The sequence below is a fragment of the Desmodus rotundus genome, chromosome 1 (assembly GCF_022682495.2).
Source record: "Desmodus rotundus isolate HL8 chromosome 1, HLdesRot8A.1, whole genome shotgun sequence".
NCBI lineage: Eukaryota > Metazoa > Chordata > Mammalia > Chiroptera > Phyllostomidae > Desmodus > Desmodus rotundus.
The window spans coordinates 187,572,992-187,596,495 of NC_071387.1; the positions used below are offsets into that span (position 1 = coordinate 187,572,992).

Consider the following 23,504-nt stretch of genomic DNA (forward strand, 5'->3'; position numbering starts at 1 on the left):
TCTAAGCCAGGTAGAAACCAACTCCATGGACGGAGAAAAGAGTTGGAAATTAGTTTTTGTTTAAATCATTAGGCTGACTGGCTAGAAGCCACGGCAGTAGGAGGTAACTCTTTTTTATTATTCTTTTTTAAAATTGAATTTATTGGGGTGACATCGGTCAATAAAATTATATAGGCTTCAGGCGTACAGTTCTGTAGCACATCATCTGCACATTGCACTGTGTGCTCACCGCCCAAAGTCCAGTCTCCCTCCATCACCATTTGTCCTCCGTTTACCTCTTCCACTTGCCCCCAACCCCCAAGGGGTAACTCTTAAAAGTAAAGTTATCATAATTTTTTTAATCCTCACTTGAAGATACATTTACTGATTTTAGAGAAAGACAAAGGGAGGGAGAAAATGAGAGACAAACAGCTATGTAAGAGAGAAACATCAATTGGCTGCCTCCCATATGTGCCAGGACCAGGGATCAAACCCATAACCTAGGTATGTGCTTTCACCAGGAATTGAACCTGCAACCTTTTGGTGTACTGAACGATGCTCCAACCAACTGAGCCACCTGGCCAGGGCAAAAATTACAGAGGCATGGTAAAGAAAGTGCGACTTATTAAGGATTCTAAGCAAAGATGTATGCTATCTTTAAAGCCTGGTTTCCAGTATTTAATTTTGGTTTTGACTCTTCATGTAGATAGACTAGAAGTGACATCAAGGGGCCATCTCAGCCGCTTTAAGTTACTTGCCTTTGCTGGCGGCTGAATGTTAAGAGATGGACTATTACCATTGAGACCAATTTGATGTGGTTGTCCCCGTGGCGGAAATAACTAGACTGGGTTTTATTGGTGGCCTGCCCTGGGATTGAGGTAAGTGGGCAATCCAATTAACGTTCTGACATGATGAAAGTCACCTGTTGTCAAAGGTGGGGTCAGAGGGGGGAGTGTGGTAATTCACTCAGGACTACATAACATATAAGATCATGTGTATCTCCCTTAGAGCTAGAGGGAAAGAAATCTAAATGAGGTCTAACACCTAATGGTGGAAAAGATCAGCATGCATAGAAATCAGACGCTGTGTGTACCTATGATGAAAAGGAAGCTTTGGTCACGAGTGTAAAGTTAGTACACCTTGCTTGTATCTTATTTGCACTGCGAGGCACAGCCAGAGCTCTGCCTCCATCAGGGAGGCGTCTCAGCCCACATCACTAACTTCCTCCTCTCGGCTCAGGGGCTCTCGTGTTCTCACTGCATCTACGTTTGGTTCAACACCTGTTGCTTCTGTATTGGTCTTATCTGCCACGTGGGACAGAGTTGCTTGACAGTAGAGACTGTTTTAACAATTTTATGTGTCACCCTATGGTGCCTCAATGTTCTTTTCACTCCGTAGAAGGCACCTGAACGATCAGCTGTGTTTGGACAATACGGAAGGCAGGAACGAAGCCTGGATCCCTGCTGGAGATTCAACATAATCAAATGTGAGTTCAAAGGAACCACGGGTGCTAAAATCTTGGCTGACTGTAGAATGACTTACTTTTGACCATAGAGAGGAAGAAAAACCATAAATGCTGCATGTACTCCTAGGCCTGACTTGACTCACTGAGCTCCAGTCTCATACAGAGGTAAGTGACCTGCAAGACTGCTCTGATCTCCGGAGTTCATGAATTCTCCATCTGTCTGTCCCTGCGGACACTTCCTAGTACTTGACGTCTCAGCGAGTGTGCTTATTTTACTGATTTCTCATCTCATAGAAGGGTGGGGTCAAACTCTGCCACTCGAAGGAACAGACAGCCGGTCAGCGAGTTCTGAGGACGTACCCCCAGCTCCGGCCCGCTCCGGTCGGGGATGATGTCGTGGATGTTCCTGTAGTAGCCCAGGCACAGGGTGGCACAGCGCACCAGGGCGCCCATGTACAAGGAGAGGATCGGGATGAGCAGGGGTTCTCTGCACTCCAGGTGACTGTGAAGCAAGATGGCTACAAAAACGACCTGCGAGAGGGGAGACAAGATGAGTCAGAGGGGAGAAGACAGAACCGATCCACAGGAAGCATAGCCCGATTCCTTGCACCCAGATGAAACGGATTTCTAAGCAAAAACCTCGATGTTGATGAGAAAAAGAACAGAAACTGGGCCATGGAGCAATACTGCTGTCATGGAATGCAGGGTCAGACATTTGGGATTCACAGGGGGAGCGCACGATCATCTTGTTATATTCACCACTGAGATTCTTCTAAGGCAATCGCACATCTGGTTAAGGTTTTTGCGAAAAACATCTAGAAGCATTGGCCTCCCAGACCGCAAAGACACATTAGTGCTTTTCCCTCTTGAGGCTGGATGCTAAGGTGCACATACACTCCATGCCGGAGGACCTCAGCTACCTCACACACACACACACACACATACACACACACGCACGCGTGGAGTGGAGATCAATGAGGACAGCATACAGAAAAGTAGATGTTAGCATTTATAAGATGGAATTCCCTAAAAATGCTGCAAAAGCACTAATATTAGTTATACAAGAAGCCAAATTAAAAATATTAACATAAAAATGGAAAAGGTAAAAAATAATCAAGAGGGATAGAAATACTAATAAAGTCTCTAAAGCAAATGTATCAGTGCCTCTAACCTCCCTGCTGTGCGGAAATCTGAGAAGCAGCCCCACCTCTGTCCAGAGTCCGGGGACCCACACCTTCTGAAGCCCACAGAAGTGTACTGAGTGCAAACATGGGGGCACTGGAGGGGGGGTATCCCTGAGCTACATCGACCTTAGTAGCCAACTATCTACCGGCTGATAGGCACGTAAGATACACCAGATCCTGACCAAAGGAGGCTTACCCTGAGCACTGCCTTAGCAAGAAATCAGTGGGGACAGAGTTAAACAAGAAGCAGGAGACTGAGCGTGACTCACTGAATGAGTACATTCATCGCCACAGTGACCACAGAAAAGCAGGGTGATCCAGAGAAACTCTCCCGAATGAAATAGAAGTGTTAGATATCAAGGTGATCTGCCTATAGCGTTGGCTGACACTGTGCCCAGGGGGTCATTCTCCAACCCAGTGAATGAGATGGACGTTGGCACAGATGTCCTCTGTGGCATGCAGGACAGAGGGGCTGCGTGGACACGCCAGGCTGTCAACAGCACAGGCAATGTGAGTGGTCACAAACTGGGGTGGCACTCGCAGTCACGCTCATGTTCACATTCACACTCATGCTCTTTGGGGACACAGCAGAGCCCAGCGATGGGGGCAGAGATGCCTGGGGCTGTCACCATGACTGCAGCTTCCCAGTGGAATCACTGTTGTGTTAACTGCAGGCTGCGGAGACCCACTGGCGAAGCCTTGTGAAGAACCCATGTGTTTGGATCAGAAGGTTGAGAGTTTTGTGCTGGAGCCAAGATGCCCATATATTTCTCTAAGGAATCAGAGGCCTCTAAGGGGACCTAACATGCAAACTCAGACTAGCATGTCTACAAGCTAGCGTAACATCGGACATATGCAAACCTACAGTGTCAACTGAGATGATTGTGTTTAGAGACAAAACTTGTATCAACCACCCCCTCCTCTGCCAAGTCCAGGGAGGCTCCCGGGGCCACCAGGACAGCTGTGCAACACTAAGGAGGAGGATTTGGACTTGAAGGAACAGGGAATGACAGGCAAAGCAGTAAGTGTGGAGATAACTAGAAAATGGCCTGAGGACCACAGCGGGCTAGAGTGGGATGGAGGGGTAGGAGGGTGCATTTGGCCAGTAATGTTCCCAAGGTCAAGGTAAAGATTTTGTCAGCCTCTGCTGTCTTTGTAATGACTTGTTGCCATGTGGTCCAATACTTGTAGCGCTCACATCTTCATGGTGGATTGTATCACTTAGCAATTTAAAATAACCCTCAAGCCTTTGCATTTCAATTCTGAATGGCGATTTTGAATCTGACAGAGCCATCAAAGAATGTCGGGTTATTTTCTGAGGGAAACCTGCTGTCTTGGTGGTGAGGATTTCCCCAGTGACAGCCTGCTATGTGCTGGCCCCATACCAGGTGCTGGGGATTCGATGACAAATAGCACTCTGTGATCTTGGGGCTGGCAGTCTAGTGGAAGAGGCAGAAAGGTTGATCAGACAGGATGGCAGCGAGCGTCCACTGACAAAGTGTGACAAGGCCCATGAAGGAAAGAAGGCAATGGCTGGAGGGCCAAGCTGTGGGATGAGGGAGGGTGCCCCATGTGGAGCGTATGTGAGACCCACAGCCTCAGCCGGGGTAGTGGGGGACAGGGAGCAGGAGTTGGAGGGAGGTGGGGAGAACTGAGGCAGAACTTTCCTTTCTGGACAGAGGGATCCAGGCTAAGACCCCCATGGGAAGGGGCTGGGTTGCACTGAGGCCCCAAAAGGAGGACCTGTAGCTAGAGTGCAGAGGGCAAGGGGACAAGAGGACAGTGCCCGGCTCGAGAGGGAGTAGGGCCTGTGGTCTTCAGCACCATGCAGGCAATGATTGGGGGTGAGGTGGCCAGCATGACACTGAGAACAGATCACTGTGGCTGAGTGGGGAAGGATGGGGAAGAGCCAGGGCAGAAAGGTGGAGGCCGGTTATGAGGCATCTCTGGTAGTGCAAGTGGGAGGCGTGATCCTTTGGACCAGGGTGAACACAAGAGAGGAAGGGAAAAGAAGGCAGGTAAAAAGAAGAAAAAGTCTAGGATTGAAACTGAAAAGGTTTGGGAGTGAAGCGGGATGCTCTGGGGTGGTTCCCAGGTGCCTGGCCAGACCCTTGGACTAGCTGACTTGGGAAAGCAAGGGTTGGTGACAGCAGAAAGGTTAAAGTACTGGAGGTCTCAGGAAGGTCCCATAACCTCAAGAGAAGTCTCCTTTTGATATTGAGCAAGTTGAGAACATCCAGGTGATTGTGAAACTAAACACAGGAGTGTTTTTCATAAATCCCTTGGCAACGTAACTGGAACGTAGAACTATCACAATAACAGTGGAACAGAGAAGCACTGCGTGTTTGAATTGAACCGAGAGCTTTTTTGTGCTGCTGTGTGAAACCAATGGGCTTGGTAAACTGTTTAAAGAGTGGGAGTTGCCACTGCAAGCTGAAGCATTATAAGCTATTTCCATGTTATCACTGGTGATTACTTGGTATCTAGCTATGCCAAGGTGGTAGTTCAAAGAACTTGGCCTAGGATCTATTTACTCATTCTCAAATTCGGTAATTAACAAATGCTTCCAGGTAACAAGAGGAATGCAGCTGAGGGTGCGGGTAAAAGACTTTAGAACAAAAATCGAATTTACTCCTCCAACCAAACTGTGGTAGGAACTCAAACTGCAAGGCTTAAAATAACTACTTCACCAGCAATATGCCGAAACCAGATGTCATCTGAATCCAGCTGTCATGGCTCCTACTAACCAGACACATTTAGTCTGAACTTGGGAGCCCTTCCGATGGGCGAGGGCCAGGACCAGTTAAACTGAGAGGGAGAACGGCTGTAGGTTCACACACATGTGCCTGTGCACGTGCACGCCGAGCCAGCAGGAGCGGGTTTCAACGACTTCTCATCGCGATCCATGGAGCGAATGCCATTAACCTGGAAACTTAACGCTTGGTCCTTCGGGAGGGACTAAGAGTTGAAGAGTAGGTTATTTCAAAAAGATGGCTAAAGGGCTAGTGTGTGCAACAGGGCAAAACCAGGATGAAATGCACAGAAGTGTTCGGAGAACGGAACTGAGAATTGGGAAGGCAGCTGAGAAATCAGTCTAAGCTCCTCCTCTATGAAGGAAGAAGTCATGCTCCTAAATCCCTGAATGTAGGTACTCAAGTCTAACTTATAGATTATAGGAATGAGATCTCATTTTCTCCAGATATTTTTCATGCAGTGTCCTCGGTGCAAGAAGAAAGGAAAGAGAATGGTGCCAGACCCCAGGGAGCTGGACTCAGCAGAAAGTGCAGTGAAGCCTTCTTCTCAGGCAGCATCTGGCTTCCTGGTTCTTTCAGATGTGGGGAAATGATGCGTGAATGGCAGCCCTGCGTGGCAACAGCACGACAAACCACATTTAAGGGTGATTCCTAAGAGCTCTCTCGAGAACCGAGTGACAGGCCACCATGTATTGTCAGGCCACCCAGAGGGCCGAGTGTCCACACAGCCAAGTGCACAGTGACCCTATGACCACCCCAAATGTACCAGCAGTGACTTTATAGTCCTTTCACATGCAAGCTCTTTAAAAATAAAGGTCAAAACCTCTGATACTAAGTTTAACTTCCTAAAACCCTCCTTCTAGCAAGATCTCACATGCTTGTTTCACAGGAGGTACATTTCCACAAACACGTACCGAAGCCCACACTTGACCCGAGTCAGGCAGGAACACACTGCAGAGTGAACGGGCGGACGGGGGCACCCACGAGTCTGTCGCTCACCCCAACGGGGCTCTGAGAGCTCGGACTGACACACAGGCCATACTTACCTGAGCTATGACATCTGAGATTGAGGCACATCCCACCAGGAAGCTGTACTTGTGTTTTAAGAGAATGCCAGCATGGGTCCATGCCTGCCAGAAGGAAAAGGATTTGGCATGAGGTACACCTTTAGGACTGTATTATTTCTGGTCATTTTGATGTATTGGACATTCCTGAAATAGACTTTACACCTCCTAAAGTCTTAGTTGTGCACGTTGGTAAATCCTCGGTTGGTAAAATGACTGTATGTTGGCCTGGTGGCTACAGGCATGTTAGATTGTTAAGTGGAATCAGTGACTGCACAGCATTTATCTCGCACCAGCTGTATACAGACTAGTGTACGGTAGGTTCACGGGCCTGGCGGGAGAGCCAGAGGAACACCAAGGATGGAGGAACCTGGCCTCTCTCTCTCTGGGGGCAGTCGGAACCCCAAAGCAGCAGCTTCTCCGTAGATAAGGCATCTTATAAGAAGGCTCTAGCTTGGGTCCAAGTTACTGCTGTCATTATAGGTTCTCATTGACTGGTGAGGGCCCCACTATTTCCTCCTCTTCAAGTTTCTGTGGGATCTGATCTGCCCCTTTGTGTCTGTCAGGGAAATGAAGAGGGGAAGGTCCTGTAAAGGGTGTGGACAATGAAAAGCCCAGGGGACAAGACAGCTGGTTGGGAGGTTTGAAGTTCATGGTAGGATCCGTTTAAGGATCATCCTTCTAACCTGGAACGGCCAATCTGGACCGACACAGAAATCACATTTCATTGGAGATAACTAGGTAGGTGTCAACACTACAGAGCAGCCGCTATGTCCACTCCCTTCCTCAGCTTATAGGTACCAAGGTGCCAAATGCAAAACGAAATGCAAACTGTAGATAACATTTGCAAATAACAGCTCCTGGGCTATCTTTGTTGACCCAAAGCCATCTGGATGATAAGCTTTGTGGTTTTCAAATATTCTCTCTCCAACCAATATATCAGGGCCATGCTGCAGGGTTGCATGTGTATGTATGTGTTCGGGGAGATGACCTGCTCCTTCTAAGTGTTCATTATTTTGCTTTTTATTAGAAGTCTCTTTCTCTGGGGTCTTTGGAGGAATTGACAGATGAAACGTGGAAGAAAAGGATGCCAATCCCACATGTTTTGGTGTTATACAGAGTGTCAGAAACTCTTCTGTGGCAAATAAGCGCAGCTGAAGGAACAGGGCATTAGAGAGTCTGTGATTCGCTTTTCCTGAGAGTCTCTAGTTCCCCGAATTCACTGTGTGACTGTAACTCTTCTATGTGTTGACAAAGTCCCGATACAGATGGGTGGGCAGGCAATGGAGCAAAATCGTGGACTCGGCCAGGTTGTGAGTTAGGCTTTTTCTCCTTTAGGACGTGAACAGGATCCCTTCATCCCACTCTCTAACTGATGTGAAAACTCTGTGGGGCCCCCACAGGCTAGCGTGGACACCTTGGGGAACCTGGTTCTGTGGACCCCTAACCCTTTGCCTTTCTCTTTTGTTCTGATTATGTGTCCCCTATCAGAGTAACTACACCTGGAGAAAAGAAAAAAGAAAATCTCAGTATAAGTGTTCTGATGGCTAAATTCTCCCACTAAAGTGATGTCACAACAATTGAGAATTAGAACCTTCCATCAAACCCAAGAGTTAAACATTTAAGGCTGCCCTGCATGCAAACTGGTGGAAAGCTGTCAGAGATTCCTCCGCAACATGTCAATAATCTAAGACATTTGGGAACATTTGGGAAGATGCTGCCTCACCCCCATACAGACATCCACTTACCTCATGTGTCTAATGCATACAAAACCTCAGGTAGAGGTGGTAAAAACTGTACAGATGAACATATTTTATTTTATTTTATTTTATTTTTTTCAGATGAACATATTTTAAAGTCTTCTTCCAAGGGTAACTTAAAATGAAGCCCAAAGAAAGGGCTCATTTTCCAGCATTGGAAGTTACTGGTGTGTGTGTGTGTGTGTGTGTGTGTGTGTGTGTGTGTGTGTGTGTGTGTGCTAAGTCTCCTTCATGTCTATAACACAGAGGGATAGAAGAGAAAAGCACTGTATGAGAACTCTTCAGAGTCATGACAAAGAATTTAATCTATGGAAGCGAGCCACCCTTAGCTAATGTGGTAAAGCAGGTGTTTATGAAATGAAATCCTATCAGTATATTCAAAAGACTCTTATTCTAAAAAGCTTTGTGGGCTGATAGCTCACAAGTGGTAAGTTTATCGGAAAGCTAGCCTGATCCCCTGGTCCTGAACATGCTAGAAGAGAACGCCGTAACCAAAATTTCAACCAAAATTTCCAAATGGGCTCCCTTGCTGTCTGCCAGAACTTACAGCAAATAAAGGCAATTCTCCTAAAATAAATGACAAGATGGACCAGTTCAAAGTCGATGGTCAGTTGGAACCCTTCTGCCTGCTGGATGGGAAATGGAAACCAGTATGGTGGTTCCTCAGAAACCAAAAAGGGAATTCTGTGTGATCCAGCGATCCCACTTCTGGGCACACACCCAGAAGAATTAAAGCAGGGGCCGAGAGGGTCCCTGCACGTCCATGTGTCCAGCAACTCATTCACAATAGCCCGAAGGTGGGGGAACCTGAATGTCCACCGATGACTGGACAACAACATGTGGCATATACATTCAACAGAGTATTATTCGGCCTGAAAAAGGACATTTTGACACACGCTACAGCATGGATGAACCTTGAAGACATTATATGAAGTGAAATAAAGTGGTGACAAAAAAGTACGGTGTGATTCCTCTTACAGGAGGTCCCTAGAGTTGTTAAATCCATAGACACGGGAAGTAGAAGGCTGGTTGCCACGGGCTGAGGGGAGGGGGAACGGGGAGTCAGTGTTTGATGGGGACAGAGTTTCCATTTTACAAGATGAAAAGAGTTCTGAAGATTCGCAGCAACGTGAGTGCACTTCACGCCACCGAGCTGCACAGAGAAAAATGGTTAAGATGGACGATTTTCCACTCTGTGTACAATACTACAACTAACAAAAGCCGACAACCTCCCCTACTCACCATCGCATCCATGAAAGGGAAGGCAGCAAGATACAGAAAGGCCCTTCGTGTTTTGTTCCCCACCGACTCGTCCACGTGGTGCAGTTTATTGATGATGTAGTAGCCTAGGTCACTATAGGCTGCAAAGGGTCCAAGAACAGACATGGTGGTATTCAGAAAAAGCTACCTTTACATGCTTTTTTCTCTCAAAAGTTTAAAAGCAATTTTAAATGTAATATATATTTTCTAAATTAGAATATTTACGTGAACGAAAAGAAGAAAACCATCTACAATGTCATCCTTCTGCCCAGGGGGGTCCTGGTGAAGGCTCTGGCCGCCCAGCTCTTGCGTGGGGGTGTGTGTGGCGGCCGTGTGTGGGGTACGCGCGTGTGTTTAACAGAAAACGTGATGCAATCATACTTCTCTATACGCCTTTGTAAACCACGAACACCTCTTCCCGACATGCTTCCACAGTTTCATTGTCGCTCTGCACTCCTGTCTGTGGGTTTACTTAGTATTGACGTACTCAGTCTCCTATTACTGCACACTTAGGTATTTCCATTATTTTGATGTTATAACAGAAGGCTTGATGGACAGGTTTGAAGCTAAATGTTTACCCATATTCTTACTCATTTACCAAGAGAAAGTTCCTAGATGTTACTATGCCTTTTCAGTAACAATTTACAGCCAGCTTTTCACCGTTTGCAGTTCATTTTGTTTTATTCTGGGGGAGGAGGGTAGCATCTTTGGGCATAGCCCTGCCCAGTGGAAGAGTGATATCTTTGAGGTGCTTTAGAAGCCCCCCCCCTAACCAGGATCTGGGACCAGGGTGTGACTGGAACATAACGAGCCCTTAACCAGTGTGGGCTGAATGAACGTGCAGGTGCCAAACGGAGAGAAAGGGAAGAAAGAGAAGGGTCTTCCTTGTGTGTTAGGTGGCGTGTGGACGGACAGTATTAGCAGAGATGACATAACTGTTAAGTTTTTCCCACCTCGTTGACACACGTTTAGACTCTGTAGGAACATTTTCATCTCTGTGTTTTTCATGGGGCTTTACAGAGTGCTTTAATAGTAGTGCCCCTGATGCTTTCACTCTTTCATAAACGAGTGTTTCTGTACTCGACAACCACAGACGCTGCTTTGAAATCAGTGAGGATATTAAAGACAGTGGGAGCCTCACCTCATGAGAGACAAAAGGAACCCTCTCCCCACTGCAAGCTTGGGAGACGACTTGTTACCACATTAACTGGTACAAAGATATGACTCTCCATCCTTTGTCAGGATTAGTCTTGAGTGCTGGGAATTGAGTGAGGTCTTGCGGATGCTATAGAGGGTATTTACATGCACACATGGGAATCCCCCTGGGGGCAGAGATGCAAGTAAGTGATTTCAAGGGGTGGAGGCAGGAAGGGCTAAGATATACAGGGGACAAGGAAGGTGGGGAGGCGAATGCAGCAGGAGAGGGCCAAATCCTCCAAGGAGGGGCAGAGTGAAAATCAGTCAGGTAAGCTGCCAGGTGAGCAAAGGTGTCAGGTGTGGAATGGGGCAGGGCCTGCAGGGCCACTGCAGCAGGAAGATAGTTCAGGAGGGGAGGTGACAAGTGGCAGAAAGAGGAAAGATGTGGGAAGGTGGGATTAGTTACAGGCAAGGGACAAAGGGACAAGGGAGGAAGGAGGCTGCCGTGCGGTCTGTGTTTGGATCAGAAAGCAAACCGATGACAGTGGATAAGAGAAGGCTTGACCGAGACACTCGGACAATCACAAAGTAACTGGACTGTGACAGTGTATCACGTACACTGTCTGCTTCAGGTGCTGAAGCTTGGGCATTTTGTCTTAGAGTTCACTGTTGCTGCTGCTTTCCTGTCCGTTTGTTTTCCCTCAATTGGGAGATGTTCTCTGTGCTGGGACCTGCGAGGAGACGGTGCTGCCCCTGCCCACGGCACTGCCCACCCCAGCGGAGGCCACTGCTGTAAACAAGGCAGTCACACTGGCGAACACAGCAGTGTGATGCCAAGTGCAAGAGCCCACGGCTGGCTATGAATAGCTCGTGAGTTAAACCTCCTTGGTGAAGGTTAGGGTAGATCTTAAATGCCAGCTGAGTGGCATTTGACTTGACTGTATATGCAAAGCTGGGGACCACAAAACTGGTGAAAGGCTGCGACCTAGAGGGCGGTGTTGTTATGGGCTGAACTGTGTCCTCTCCAAATTCTTATTGGAATCCTAGCCCCTGATCACTGGACTCTAATTGGCAACAGGGCCGTTGCAGATATAATTCGTTAAGATGAGGTCATGTTGGCGTAGAGTGGGCTCCCAGTTCTATAGAAATGGTGTCCTTCAAATTTGGACACAGAGATAGACGTGCACAAGGGGATCGCCAGGTGAAGAGGTGACGCCTGTACAGACCAGAGAAGGCAGGTGCCAACCAGCCACCAGAAGCTGAACGGGTGGGGGGAGGCCGGGACAGATTCACCGTCATGGCCTCAGAAGGAACCAACCCTGCCGACGCCTTGATCTTCCAGCCTCCCGACCCGGGGGACAATGCAGTTCTGTTGTCTGAGCTGCCCAGTCCTGGGCTACTGTGTTAGGACAGCACTAGCAAACTCACACAGGCGGCTTCGGAGGACAGGAGGGAGAGAATGGTTTTCTAGTGAGACTCCGAGAGAGTGGGGAGAAAGAAGGGACCTGCCCCAGAGAGGGGTCATATTGTTTGCTGTGTGGCCTGGGAGAGCAGAGATCAATAGAAATAAGCTTCTCTACCCTTTGTAAATATACTTACTCATGTTAGGATATTTTAACTAAAACAGTCAAAACGGTGCCTTTCTGCAGAGTAATGAAGGAAACATTTAAAGCTTAACAGGGTCTGAAGGACTGATGGGTGACGAGACCAGCCCCGCCTCCTGAGTCTGCCAGAATGCCCCTCCCCCCCTGCTTTTTCCAGCCTGAGGCTGGGCTGGGCTCCTTCAGCGTCCCCAGGTCCCAGAGTAATTTGGGACCTATGGGTCCATGGCCACCTTTGCTGTTCTTTTCTTCTTTTCCTCTTTTAGGAAAATTTCAGAGGCCAAGGAAAGCTTTTTGTCCTGGTGTTTTCCTTCCTTCCTTCTACTCCTCCCCTACACAGCAGAAGAGTCTGAGCGTGACTGGAAGGTTGTTTCCAGCCTGGGAGCCAGAATACAAAATCCCAGCAGCTGTTTTTCACTCCTCCTCCTCCCCCTCCTCCCTCCCGTCCTGCCCTGCGCCCTGGAGCTGTCTCTGGCTGGAGCTGATGGCTGGGGGTAATTTGTTTGAAGGGCTTTGCACAGGGTCCCTAATTACCAGGCTAGCTGCCGTGACAACATCTAGTAACCTTCAACTTCTATCAGCTGCCTGTCCAAGATCGTTCAGAAGCAGCTTGTACTCCTTTCGAAGAGTAGAACATTGAAAAGAAAAATTCAGTAAGGTGTTTAAACAGATGTAAATGGATTTCCAGCCAGGGCTTCAGTCAGGGGACACTGACCTGACCTATTTACAGGGGACAGCTTGGACCCTGCCCAGACAAGAAGAAACCAGAGGGCCCACTCCAATCCGAGCTCCTCTGACCTCAGCCTGCCAGGGTCACGGACTGTTGCCAGAATCAGTGGTTCTCGAGCTTGTTCGTCCAGTAGTTACCAGCTCTTGTTGCAAATTGCCACGAAATATTAACATTAACCAAACCATCTACATACATGTATTTTCCCATGGGAATTGAGGAGAAAGCCCTCCTCCCGTTTTAATAACAGGATATTATGTGTATTTCCAAGAGGCAAATTTGAGAGCTCTTATTCTAATTCACATCCCCCAGTCCCCGATGTTGAAAGTCTCACTATTACTTGGCCTGCTATGCGGTGTTTACAGGCTTTGGGCAGGGGTTGGTACCTTCACCCCTGCGTTTCTGACGCATCGGTTCCAAAGCGTGTGCCTGTATGGCTGATATTCAAGTCACTTTAACAAAAATGGCTGAGTGACTTATATGTGTCAGGCACTGTGAAGGGCCTGGCCACCTGCATCAGGCTGGGTCACAGACACACGACATGCCCGTCTGTAATCCGCACGGTGCCACATTTATCTGGAAGATATGGGAGGGGAGGTACAAAGTTGCCCAGGCCTGGGAGAGATGGCATAAACCTATACACAAAGTAAGTAAAGTTAATGTGAAATATTAACACAAGAACCAAAATTCCATCTCACTGGCATCAAGACTTGGAAGAGCAGGCTTTGTGATGATTTACTGTGTAATGTCTGCTTTCCTCTAGATAACATGCCACGGTCATGTCTGGATTCCCAGGATCTAGCCCAGTGTTTGCCACATAGGAGGTGCTCAATATATATTGACTGAATAAATGCATCAATCCCTAACTCCCGAAGAGGTGGCTGGCGCAGACTGATGGCAAAAATGTCCCAGGAGAAGCCATCTAGACCAGCCTACAGTCAGCTGAGAGCCCCCCAGTGTGCCCACCAGGATCAGCAGAGCCTCCTCCTGACTGCCAGCTGCCCACAGAGGCATGAGCACAGCCTTGCCCCAAAGCACCGCCCAGCCCACCCATAGTCTGGTGAGCAAGAATAGGTGCTTTTGTTTTGAATCACTGAGTATAGGGGTGATTTGTTACATAGCGATACATTGTGAGACTATATTGAAACTGCCTGTTCATTCCTAGCACCCTCGTTGGCTTAAATTACATCAAATTATAGCTATTTACACTTTACAGGGCTGCTTTATGATCCATGAATAATGGAGAAGTTTGTTGACAAGGGAAGACTGAGAAACAGCCACTCCAGAAATAACTTTAATTGTTCACTGCAATAGTGTGTTCCTCTGAGCTCTGCTGACTGCCCAGGCTGTTCTGGAGCAGGGAAGGGGCTGTATAGGTCACTGTTTAGAATAAATGTATAAGAAGTAAGAAATCCACAGCAAGGAGGCCAGGCAATACTAATTCCATGCAGGTAAAATTAAGTTGAAACCAAATGAAACCAAATACAAGGCCATCAAGTTTTCCTCTTTTTTACAGATCGAGAGAGAAATAAGGTAACAGCTGTACCTCGCCCACTGGCCTAAAATCAGGTCTGGCCATAGCAAACCCCATGCATTGCAATTTAAAAAATGGTGTCTCATAGGTGAATCTATGACAAGAGCAATGACTGCAGCTCAGCTTAAAAAGGGGCAGTTATTGACAAGTGTTCAACAAAGGCCAAAAACAAAAGGCAAAAATACTCCAAAGGCTCCTGCGATTTGGTATCTAGAGCCAGGCTTTGGGTGTGCACAGAACAGACATGAACTCCTGGGCCAGTAGATCTTCTAATTTTCAAATCTGTCAGCCCAACACCATTCCAAGCGTCTCCTCACCTGGCTTACTGCAGAAGGTTTTGGGGTGGGGGGCTCTTGGGTACGTGTTTTTTTGAACCACCTTCGTCTCACAGTCTGCACCACATGTTCCTAGGGAAGAGTCTGTGTGGTTAGTGGGACCTGCTCCAGCCATGTCTGGGGAAGCCCATGGCCTTGTCTGGGGACGCCCATGGCCTTGTGCAACTCTCTCAAGGACAGGAGACTGCCTGGCTCACTGGTGCAGTCCAAAATGAAAAAAAATCAGAGAAAACAAATATGAAACACAAGGAAGAAAAATTCTTCAACTACTGCAAATTTAATGAAAAGGACCTAGAAAAGGACCTAGTATCGGGGCAAACACAGTAACAGAGCTTTAGGTGCTCTTTGACCTGAGCCTATCGCTAATGTCCTACTGTGACCTGTTAACTGATGCCCAGGACAACACAGAGTGAAGGTAAGGAGCTGTGTTTCAAACTGGTTTTTTCACAACTGAAGATGCTTACATTTGAAATCCCTTCTAACTGATCCTCCAGCAATTGATAAATTATTAGTAGATACGGAAAAGTATGAATTCAACTATAAAAGTCAAAATTCATCTAGTTTGGGAGAAAAAGAATCTAGAGAAGTTTATCCTGGGGACCAGGATTTGTCCAGTGACTAAAAGCATCGTGGAATACACACTTTTGAAAAAAACAATCTGAGAGTACCTAACCAAGGCACTAGATTGTAACCAAGGAGATTATGCAGAATGATAAAGTGCATCTAATTTTTCTAAATATTAAAAATTTCTTTGGAGACCTTGAGGTTGCAAAGAAGCAAAAAGTAGAATATATAGACCTTTCTTGGCTAAAGATGTATTAAACATTACTATATGAACATCAGCACAAATCTGCTTTATTCAACATGGTTGGCTATGACACGTCACAAAAATGCCCGCTGGTGTCAAGGGATCTCCAGGTTACTCAGATACAGGCACAGAGCTTGCAGAACGATGCCCACTCTGCCCATTTCCTCTTCCTACTTGGCCCTTCCCTGCTCCCCCTCCCACTGTCTCCTCCTCCCCTCCCCCTTTTGCTATGTGGGCTGTTTAGTGAGCTCTTCTACAGTCTTAGGCTCCATACTTCCTGGTTACCTGCTCCCACCCTAGTACAGGGCACCTCTCATGTTAACCCTGAACTCTTTCTCCCTTTATTTCCCCTGATTGATAAATGCATGACTACTGTGTGCCTCCCACATCCTTTCCTCGCCAAAAGCTCCTTCCCTCCTGTTTACTCACTGTCACTCTGCCATCTCAGTCCGGGGGTGGCTTTTAACTCTCCCCACTTTCACTCTGGTTGACCTTTACCATGTCTCCAAAGCTCTCACTGGCTGCAAACAGCTTTTGCCAGTGTTCTTCTGGAAATCGGTACTAAACACGCACGTTTCCCCAGGGATGACATCTACTCAAGGAAAAGGGTGTACCTGGCCACCCTATCTTTTGTAGCTGTCTCACCTCTGTCCCCACCCTTTGAACAATATAACCTGGAATAACATGCCCATACTATTCGTTCAATAAATCTTCTGTAGGACCACTGATAGCACAGATGGGGATTAGATTATTTTAAAAGTGAGTTCACCAAAGGGTAATTCCTACTCATCTTTAGTCAAAGCAGGAAGATCAGCTCTGTTAATACAAGTGGTACATCTCTTTACAGTTAACAGTCCCATTAATAATACCAAAAGGGAAAATGGATGAATTTTATCAGTGCTTGAGACTATGTCAAAAAGAAAAACCTACAGGGTTTAAATGTACAGGAGGCATCACGTTGGGAAAAGTAACTAATATTGTAAAGAATAAAATGAACAAAAGATTACTAAGTAGGAAACAAAGCAAAAAGAAACCAAGAAGAGTAGGCCATTAAACTAGAAAAAAATGCAGAACGCTAGGGTGTTGTTAAAATTAGAAGCCACATAATAGGCAAGAGGAGTCACCATTTGGAATTTTATATGGCTATGGCAAAATATTAATTTTGAGCACTGGGTCAAATTCTTGACTCTATCTTGTATCAAAGATAAAGGAAACATTAAAAAGTGTTGTGTTGAAATACAACTCACGCATCAGCGACAGTTAGGAAATGACCCACTCGCTCCACGAGGCCTTTGCGAACCAACCTCTTAGAGAAGGACTCCCTCCTCTATGCTCTCAAATGCCCTCATAGAAATGCCACTGGAAAGCAGTAAGATCTTGATTAAAAAATAAATTCATTAAGGCGATGGGGAAATAGCACCAAAAAGGGAAAGTTTAAGACAATCAGGCTAGTTTCACCAGAACAAAAGAATACAGAGAGGTTAAGTTTCAAGCCTGGATTCCTCTGGTTCACATTTCCACTCTCTGAGTTAAGCACGGTGGGTCCGTGATATACATACGGCTTCTTGTGCTTCCTGCCGGCCCCGCAGGGGCTGCACGTGAATGGAGCAGATATTCATTTTAACATCAGTCCAAGCGAGTATCAAGTATTGTTACAAACATGGCCTGAGAGTACACGATGGCTTCTCAAGTCAAATATATTTGGATTATTTGCCTTTTTGCTTCTCCATGTCCCTGTTCCCCTGTCACAAGCATAGTAATCCAAGCGGTGACTATTAAAGGAGAAATGTACATAGCTGTCTTCAGCATGACGAAGGTGTGAGAATGCGTTTAATGTCTAGTGCAGGTGACACGTAAAGTGGAATCTGAATGGGGGGGCGATGTTTACTGATGGTAGAAAAATAGTTTTGGAAAAGGCTGGGGATGGCAACAGGCCCGCATGCTGTCTGGAGCCCTTGGTCAAGTGATGGGAGATAAAACTGAACAAGACCCAGGTACGGAAAGCTAGCGGGATTACTAAAAACAGAGGAGAAAGGAAGGTGAGCTTGATGCTTGATGCAGTGGAAGGCAGATGCTTGATGCAGTGGAAGGCAGAAGGCAGGAGTGATTAAAGATTTACGCAGAAAACTCAAATGAGGCCAACAAACAAGAAGAGCGCAAATCTTTAAAACCTGACTTTGGAGTGTTCAGGAGAAACTCCTATGTGCTTTCTTAGCAATTGTAGAAAGCGTCTGTCTGGTGGAAGGAAAAGCACTATGATTGTAAAAATATTAAACGTGAAAAAAAGATTGCTAAATATATCTGGGATATGAGTCATTTTGGTTCAAATTTAAGATTTTATGATTCTATTTTGAAGTTGAAAAACTTAGATTTAACTTGGAAAATGATACTGATGTTTTTCTCAATGGCCACATGCTCCTCCCAACAGTTTCAATAACATAGGTCGCTCAGCTTTTCTCTTCCATATTTACTATCAGCTACTAATAAGGTATTCACCCCAAGCCTTATTCAACCATGACCGAGACAGAGAGTGTTAGGGTTATTTAGAAACCCAGATAAATAGACGAGTAGCAAAAGGGACTAAACATTTACATGTTTAGACAAAAATTTATTCAGATCTAATTTATATTATGTGTGGCATTTTCTCAAATACATATAATCATGAAAATGACCCAGATCAAATCTAGCTGCAGAAGTTTTCTTTAAAACTTAGACAACAAGTTAGTGTTGATGGCCTAAATTGGAGAGAGAAAGGCATCTCCTCTTAACCTCATCCCTGAAGCTCTGAGCCCAAGTTAAATGGTGAATATCCACACTTTGGCTGAACATTTAGTCTAAGAGTAGCATCCTCTCATCCACACTGTTCTGAGCACAAAATTCTATGCAACATTAAAAAGGCAAACCACAAAGACCTTACTCCGTTTACTTTCAGATTCACAGTTATATAAGTAAACATTAGCTGCCCTCTGAACACATTGTGTAATGGTTTGGATTAATCTGGCTCTTTCATTCCACACGGCTCTCTTACAACCAGTGCTGGTTTGAAGGTACACACTGTGTTTAGGAAGTGTCATTCACAGGCTCTGGGCAACTGGGTCCCACAGATGTGCCATTCCACTCTTACACCGGGTAAGCTGAGTTGTCTTCAAGCCAAGACATTCTGAAGTTATGGCCTTGGGTTTTACCACCGCAGAGAAGGCAGCAGAAGAACTCTGGCCCTTGGAAGGGGCCAGAGACCTTGGAAGGGGAGGTGCCTTCCAGGGTCTTGGTGAAACTGGAGGCTCATTACTATATAAATGATACAGCTTCCTTGCTGTTCCCCAGATGGACTGTTTTGCCAAGAGCCTTTGGTCTTGTCTTTGAACAAAACAGAATAATGAGGCCAGTATAGAAGAAGTTAATTTTGATACATAAAACAATCTGCCATTTGTTCTCACCACTGACAAGTATTAATTTTAAATAACATCCTTTTATTTTAATTCTTAAGATTAACTGAGTGTATACTAGCGCATGTCTCTAACAGAAGCACCTGCTTTTTCCTTGGCCTTACTGGATGCTAACCCTAGATCGCATCACCTGTTAATGAAGTCACTCCCTCTGTGTCACCGTGTTTGGGAATCAGAAACAAAACTACAGACTTCCAGAGAAAACACATTTTCTTTTCTTGAGCTAGGATCACAAACTCCATTCCTTCCAACTCTTGAAATTGGCACGAGAAAGATTTAATTAATTGCTGAAGAAATCACTGATTACAATAAATACACTTACATAAATTAAAAGGCAGGAGAAATGACCAAAGCCAGATTCTCAAGCAATGTGTCAGCAGCTTACCTATCAGGGTGTGAAAGATGGCAGCGATGGCTCCGGCCACTACCATGCAAAGGACAGCTTTGGTTCTGTCCCGCTTGCTGTTCACAAACACCAGGCCCACGTTTTTAAAGTCACTCATGGGACCGGTGAAGAACTTCATGAGGGAATAGGCCAGCCCGTAGCTGGCCAGCATCTCCACTGCATCCTCCTTGACAGCCGCGATTCCTCGGTTCAAGGCCTGTGAGGGGAAAAGACAACCCACAAACTGCATTAGAAATCTCTTTGCATCTCTGGGGAATCGCACTTCTAAAATAAAGCTCAACAGATCACGTTTCTATGGAAACGCTAAGCAGCTTATGGGGTAAAGCTCACTGTAATTTCATAAAAGTTATTAGCTTTCATTTTCATCCATATTAGCTTCAGTTTAAATATCTTCCTGTGGGGGATATGGCTGCCCTTTAAAGTCATAGAAAAAAAAACCCAAAGACCATTTTACATTAATATCAGAAAATAATTCTAAGGAGTTTTGGTTAAAAGCTTAGCATGTTAAATGTTATTTGTAGGCTGACTCTATAGAACAGCAATGGGCATTAGGGAAATGAGTCGACCACTTCCGATGGAGTGGATGATGGTATATGTTTTCCTTCAGTGAAGGGGTATGTGTGTGCATGCGTGCTCACGTGCATGTGCATGGACATGACCTGCGACAGTGTGTGTGTGTGATGTAGGTATCCTTCAAAGCCTAGAGTGGGTTCCGGGCTATGAAAAAATATATTGAAGAAATTAATTATGCCATCAATGGATGCCGTTCACCTGATTCTTACTGTATTTTAACTTGAAATATATTCCTAAGTTCTGTGCAGATAAATATGAACAGAAAACCTTTATATCAAATACACTGTTTTTCAATAATGCTTGCTCAAGAAGATGTAATCATAGAATGTTCTGATTACATCAACCATCCTCCATGAGGGACCCTCTAGGGTGCTGGTGGCCTGGTCAGGGTGGCATTTCCAAACTCACTTTCCCAACAGCTAGACAAATCAATCACACTGGAGATGCTGGGAATGGATGTCCAAGTGGAGAGAATTTTATTTTTAAAATGTCACCAGAACATTGTCTCTGTCTTTAGGAACATACACTTGACTGATTAAGCAGAATCATCAGCTTTCTGAAGAGTTAAAGACTTTTAAAAAGAGACATTGTGCCCTGGCTGGTGTGGCGCAGTGGATAGAGCTCCAGCCTGTGAACCAAAAGGTCGCCAGTTTGATTCCCAGTTGGCACATGCCCGGTTGCAGGCCAGGTCCCCAGTAGGGGACACATGAGAAGCAACCACACATTGATGTTTCTCTCCTTCTCTTTCTCCCTCCCTTCCCATCTCTCTAAAAATAAAATCTTCTTTAAAAGAGAGAGAGAGATGTTGTGTTTTAGTGAAGTTGTAGGTTCACAACAAAATGGAGCAGAAAGTGCAAACAGTTTCCATGCAGCCTCTGCTCCCACATGGGCACAGCCTCCCCCATTATCCACATGCCCCACCCGGGGGTGCGCTTGTTACAGTCAATGGACCTACAGTGACTCAGCATCATCACTGAAAGCCCACAGTTTACATTAGCGTTCACACTTGGTGGTGTACATTCTAGGGGTTTTGACAAACAGGTAATGACAGGTATCCACCATTTATTATATAGTTGAACATTCTATGCAAAGCACAGTTAGCAAAAAATGTATTTACAGTAAAGTACCAATGTGCAAAATGATTTTAGAAAAGTCTAGCATAAAAATGTATGATACTGTAGGAATTTGGTATCATTCTTCTGACAAAGTTGGTATTATATAAGCTAGTTTCTGATCATTGTTTCTAATTATATCTCTAACCCTCTTTTTTCAATAACATAGAAATTTCCATAAGAACCTTCTTAGCTTTTGCAGAGTATACCTGCCACAATGCTTCCTTAAAAGTGAATTTTCCTTCCACCAAAGCTGATATAATGATCTTCCAAATTAATTTCCTTCTGGACTCCTGCAGTGGATGCCGTTGGTGTCCCACCAAGATCCCTGTACTGGGCAGCGCACCCACCCAGACATTGGGTTGGCCACTAATGCCTTACAGCTGACTGCTTCTCAGGGAAAACTGCCCCCAGCCACTTTGGGTTGGATAAGTGACACCTGACCCCAAGGCAGCATGCAGCCAATGGCTGGCTGACACAGGGGTGTGAAAGATTAGTTCCCCTGCCTCAGTGAGGGACCATTCAGGTACAATTCATGCTCCAGAGTTCCCTGTGGTACCAGGCGGAAGCTAATTTCCAGAGGAGACCACATACTTACTTAACTTTTCCCTACTGGCCTCTGATGCTCTCTCCTTCTCCCGAGAACACTTGCTTCATAGATCACTGGGACAAGAATTCCCCAACACATGATCTGCTTCCACAGAACCCAACTTAGGACGACTTCTAATTACATTCATCCCAGACACTGAGAACAGTGTATGGTTGCTCCTTTTTCCTTCTTATCCTTCCCAAAATCTACAGCTGTAACTAGTTTACGTTCTCATTGTAAAATGTTGGTTCGAATTTCAATGATACCTATGACTGAGCACAAGTTTTAAAAGCATATTAAGAGGGCATCTAAATAATGTAGGATTAGATTTTTTATGTGTCTTGTTGGAAAAAAACTTATTTTTTGCTAAAAAGACATCAGCCCCGGCTGGGCATCCACTGCAATGCTTTCTTTTGTGCCAAGAGTGCACTGATTGAGTCCGAAACCCAGGGCTGAGGCAGGGGAGAAGGAAGAGGGCACAGGAAATGACAGCGCTGCCAGCGAGACAGTGTCTGCTCAGCAGTTACGGTCACCTGGGGAAAGAACCCAGAGTGCAGAGCCACGTAGACCGGAGCCAAGGGGTGTGCAGGGCACCAAGCAGTGACTGGAGAAGGCGCTTCAAACAAAGATTTTTGTCTATTTTGTTTACCACTCTACAACCATCTCCTTGCTACAACATAAACACTCCAATATTCGTTAAATAAATGAGCTATTTTCTACCAGGAACTTTAATGTTCATACTAATTTTCATGAACTTTAAGAAAATAACATTGATTGCAAGATGTTATTACTCATAAGATATACCATTAACATTTTTAATGACCACATTAAAAGTACATAGTGATTAAAAAACATATCCTGATTTTAAGAAATATTAAAATGCAAGAAAAAGAGCTTTAAATGGAGGACATATACCATATTATCAGCCTTTTTTTAATTCCTATTTGTAGTAAGTATTTCCTCCAATTTGTTCACTTTCTTAACTTCATGATTATGTAGTTGACCAATCATTTCACGGAGTGTCTTTCTATACTTACAGACCCCCCCATTCTTACCCATGCGGAGATAAGGTAATTTTGTTCCAGTTTCTGGTTTCATTTGCAGACTTAGCTTGTGAATCCTCCTGGAACTTATGCTGTGAGATATGGCTTAACATTAATTTTCTCAAAATAGTCCATTTCTTCAAAACCAGTTTGAATAATACACCCATTGCCTATTTATTTGGGATGTTTTCTTATCAGTCCTTAGTTCTTACATGGCCTTCAGTCACCTGTTGTTTGCATCTATCTGTCTCAATTTCTTTACCCTGTTTTTCTTCATAGATGGTCATTCCCTGACATTACATTGTGTGTTTATTTGTTATTTGTCTTATGTCTCTCTTCTCCATTTGGATGTAAGCTCCAGGGCACAGAGAACTGTGTCTGGTTTATAATACATCCCCTGACCTACAATATGATAGAGGATCACACGACCACTCTTTGACAAAATGAAGTAAAATGTACACAAGCTGTACACAAAATGTACACATTTATGTACACGTAAATGTTTACGGTGGCAGGTGGAGAAATGAAATATGCTAATGAGCCAAGAACTCCCCGTTAGACCTTACTCAGATGGATTAGACATGGAAACCCCTCCAAGGAGGTGACATTTTGGCTGCGTCCTGAGACCAAGAATGAACCAGTTGAATGAAGAGCTGGAGGAAGGCAAAGGCCTGCAGGAGGGCTTCATGCTTTAAGGGACAGAAGGGAGGCCAGTAAGAGAAGTAGAG

General features: G+C 45.4%; 1 protein-coding gene across 4 annotated transcripts in view; it reads right to left on the reverse strand.

Moving 5' to 3' along the window:
* ANKH (ANKH inorganic pyrophosphate transport regulator) overlaps positions 1-23,504 on the reverse strand; it is a 117,509-nt gene that overhangs the window by 26,320 nt on the left and 67,685 nt on the right. For all 4 annotated transcript variants that reach the window (XM_024578610.3, XM_024578611.4, XM_045186421.3 and 1 more), the window contains exons 2-5: positions 19,439-19,655; positions 9,448-9,566; positions 6,428-6,511; positions 1,805-1,975 (exon numbers count right to left, since the gene is read on the reverse strand). In XM_024578610.3, the coding sequence (XP_024434378.1) occupies positions 1,805-1,975; positions 6,428-6,511; positions 9,448-9,566; positions 19,439-19,655 (591 nt within the window). The remainder of the gene's footprint in view (positions 1-1,804; positions 1,976-6,427; positions 6,512-9,447; positions 9,567-19,438; positions 19,656-23,504) is intronic.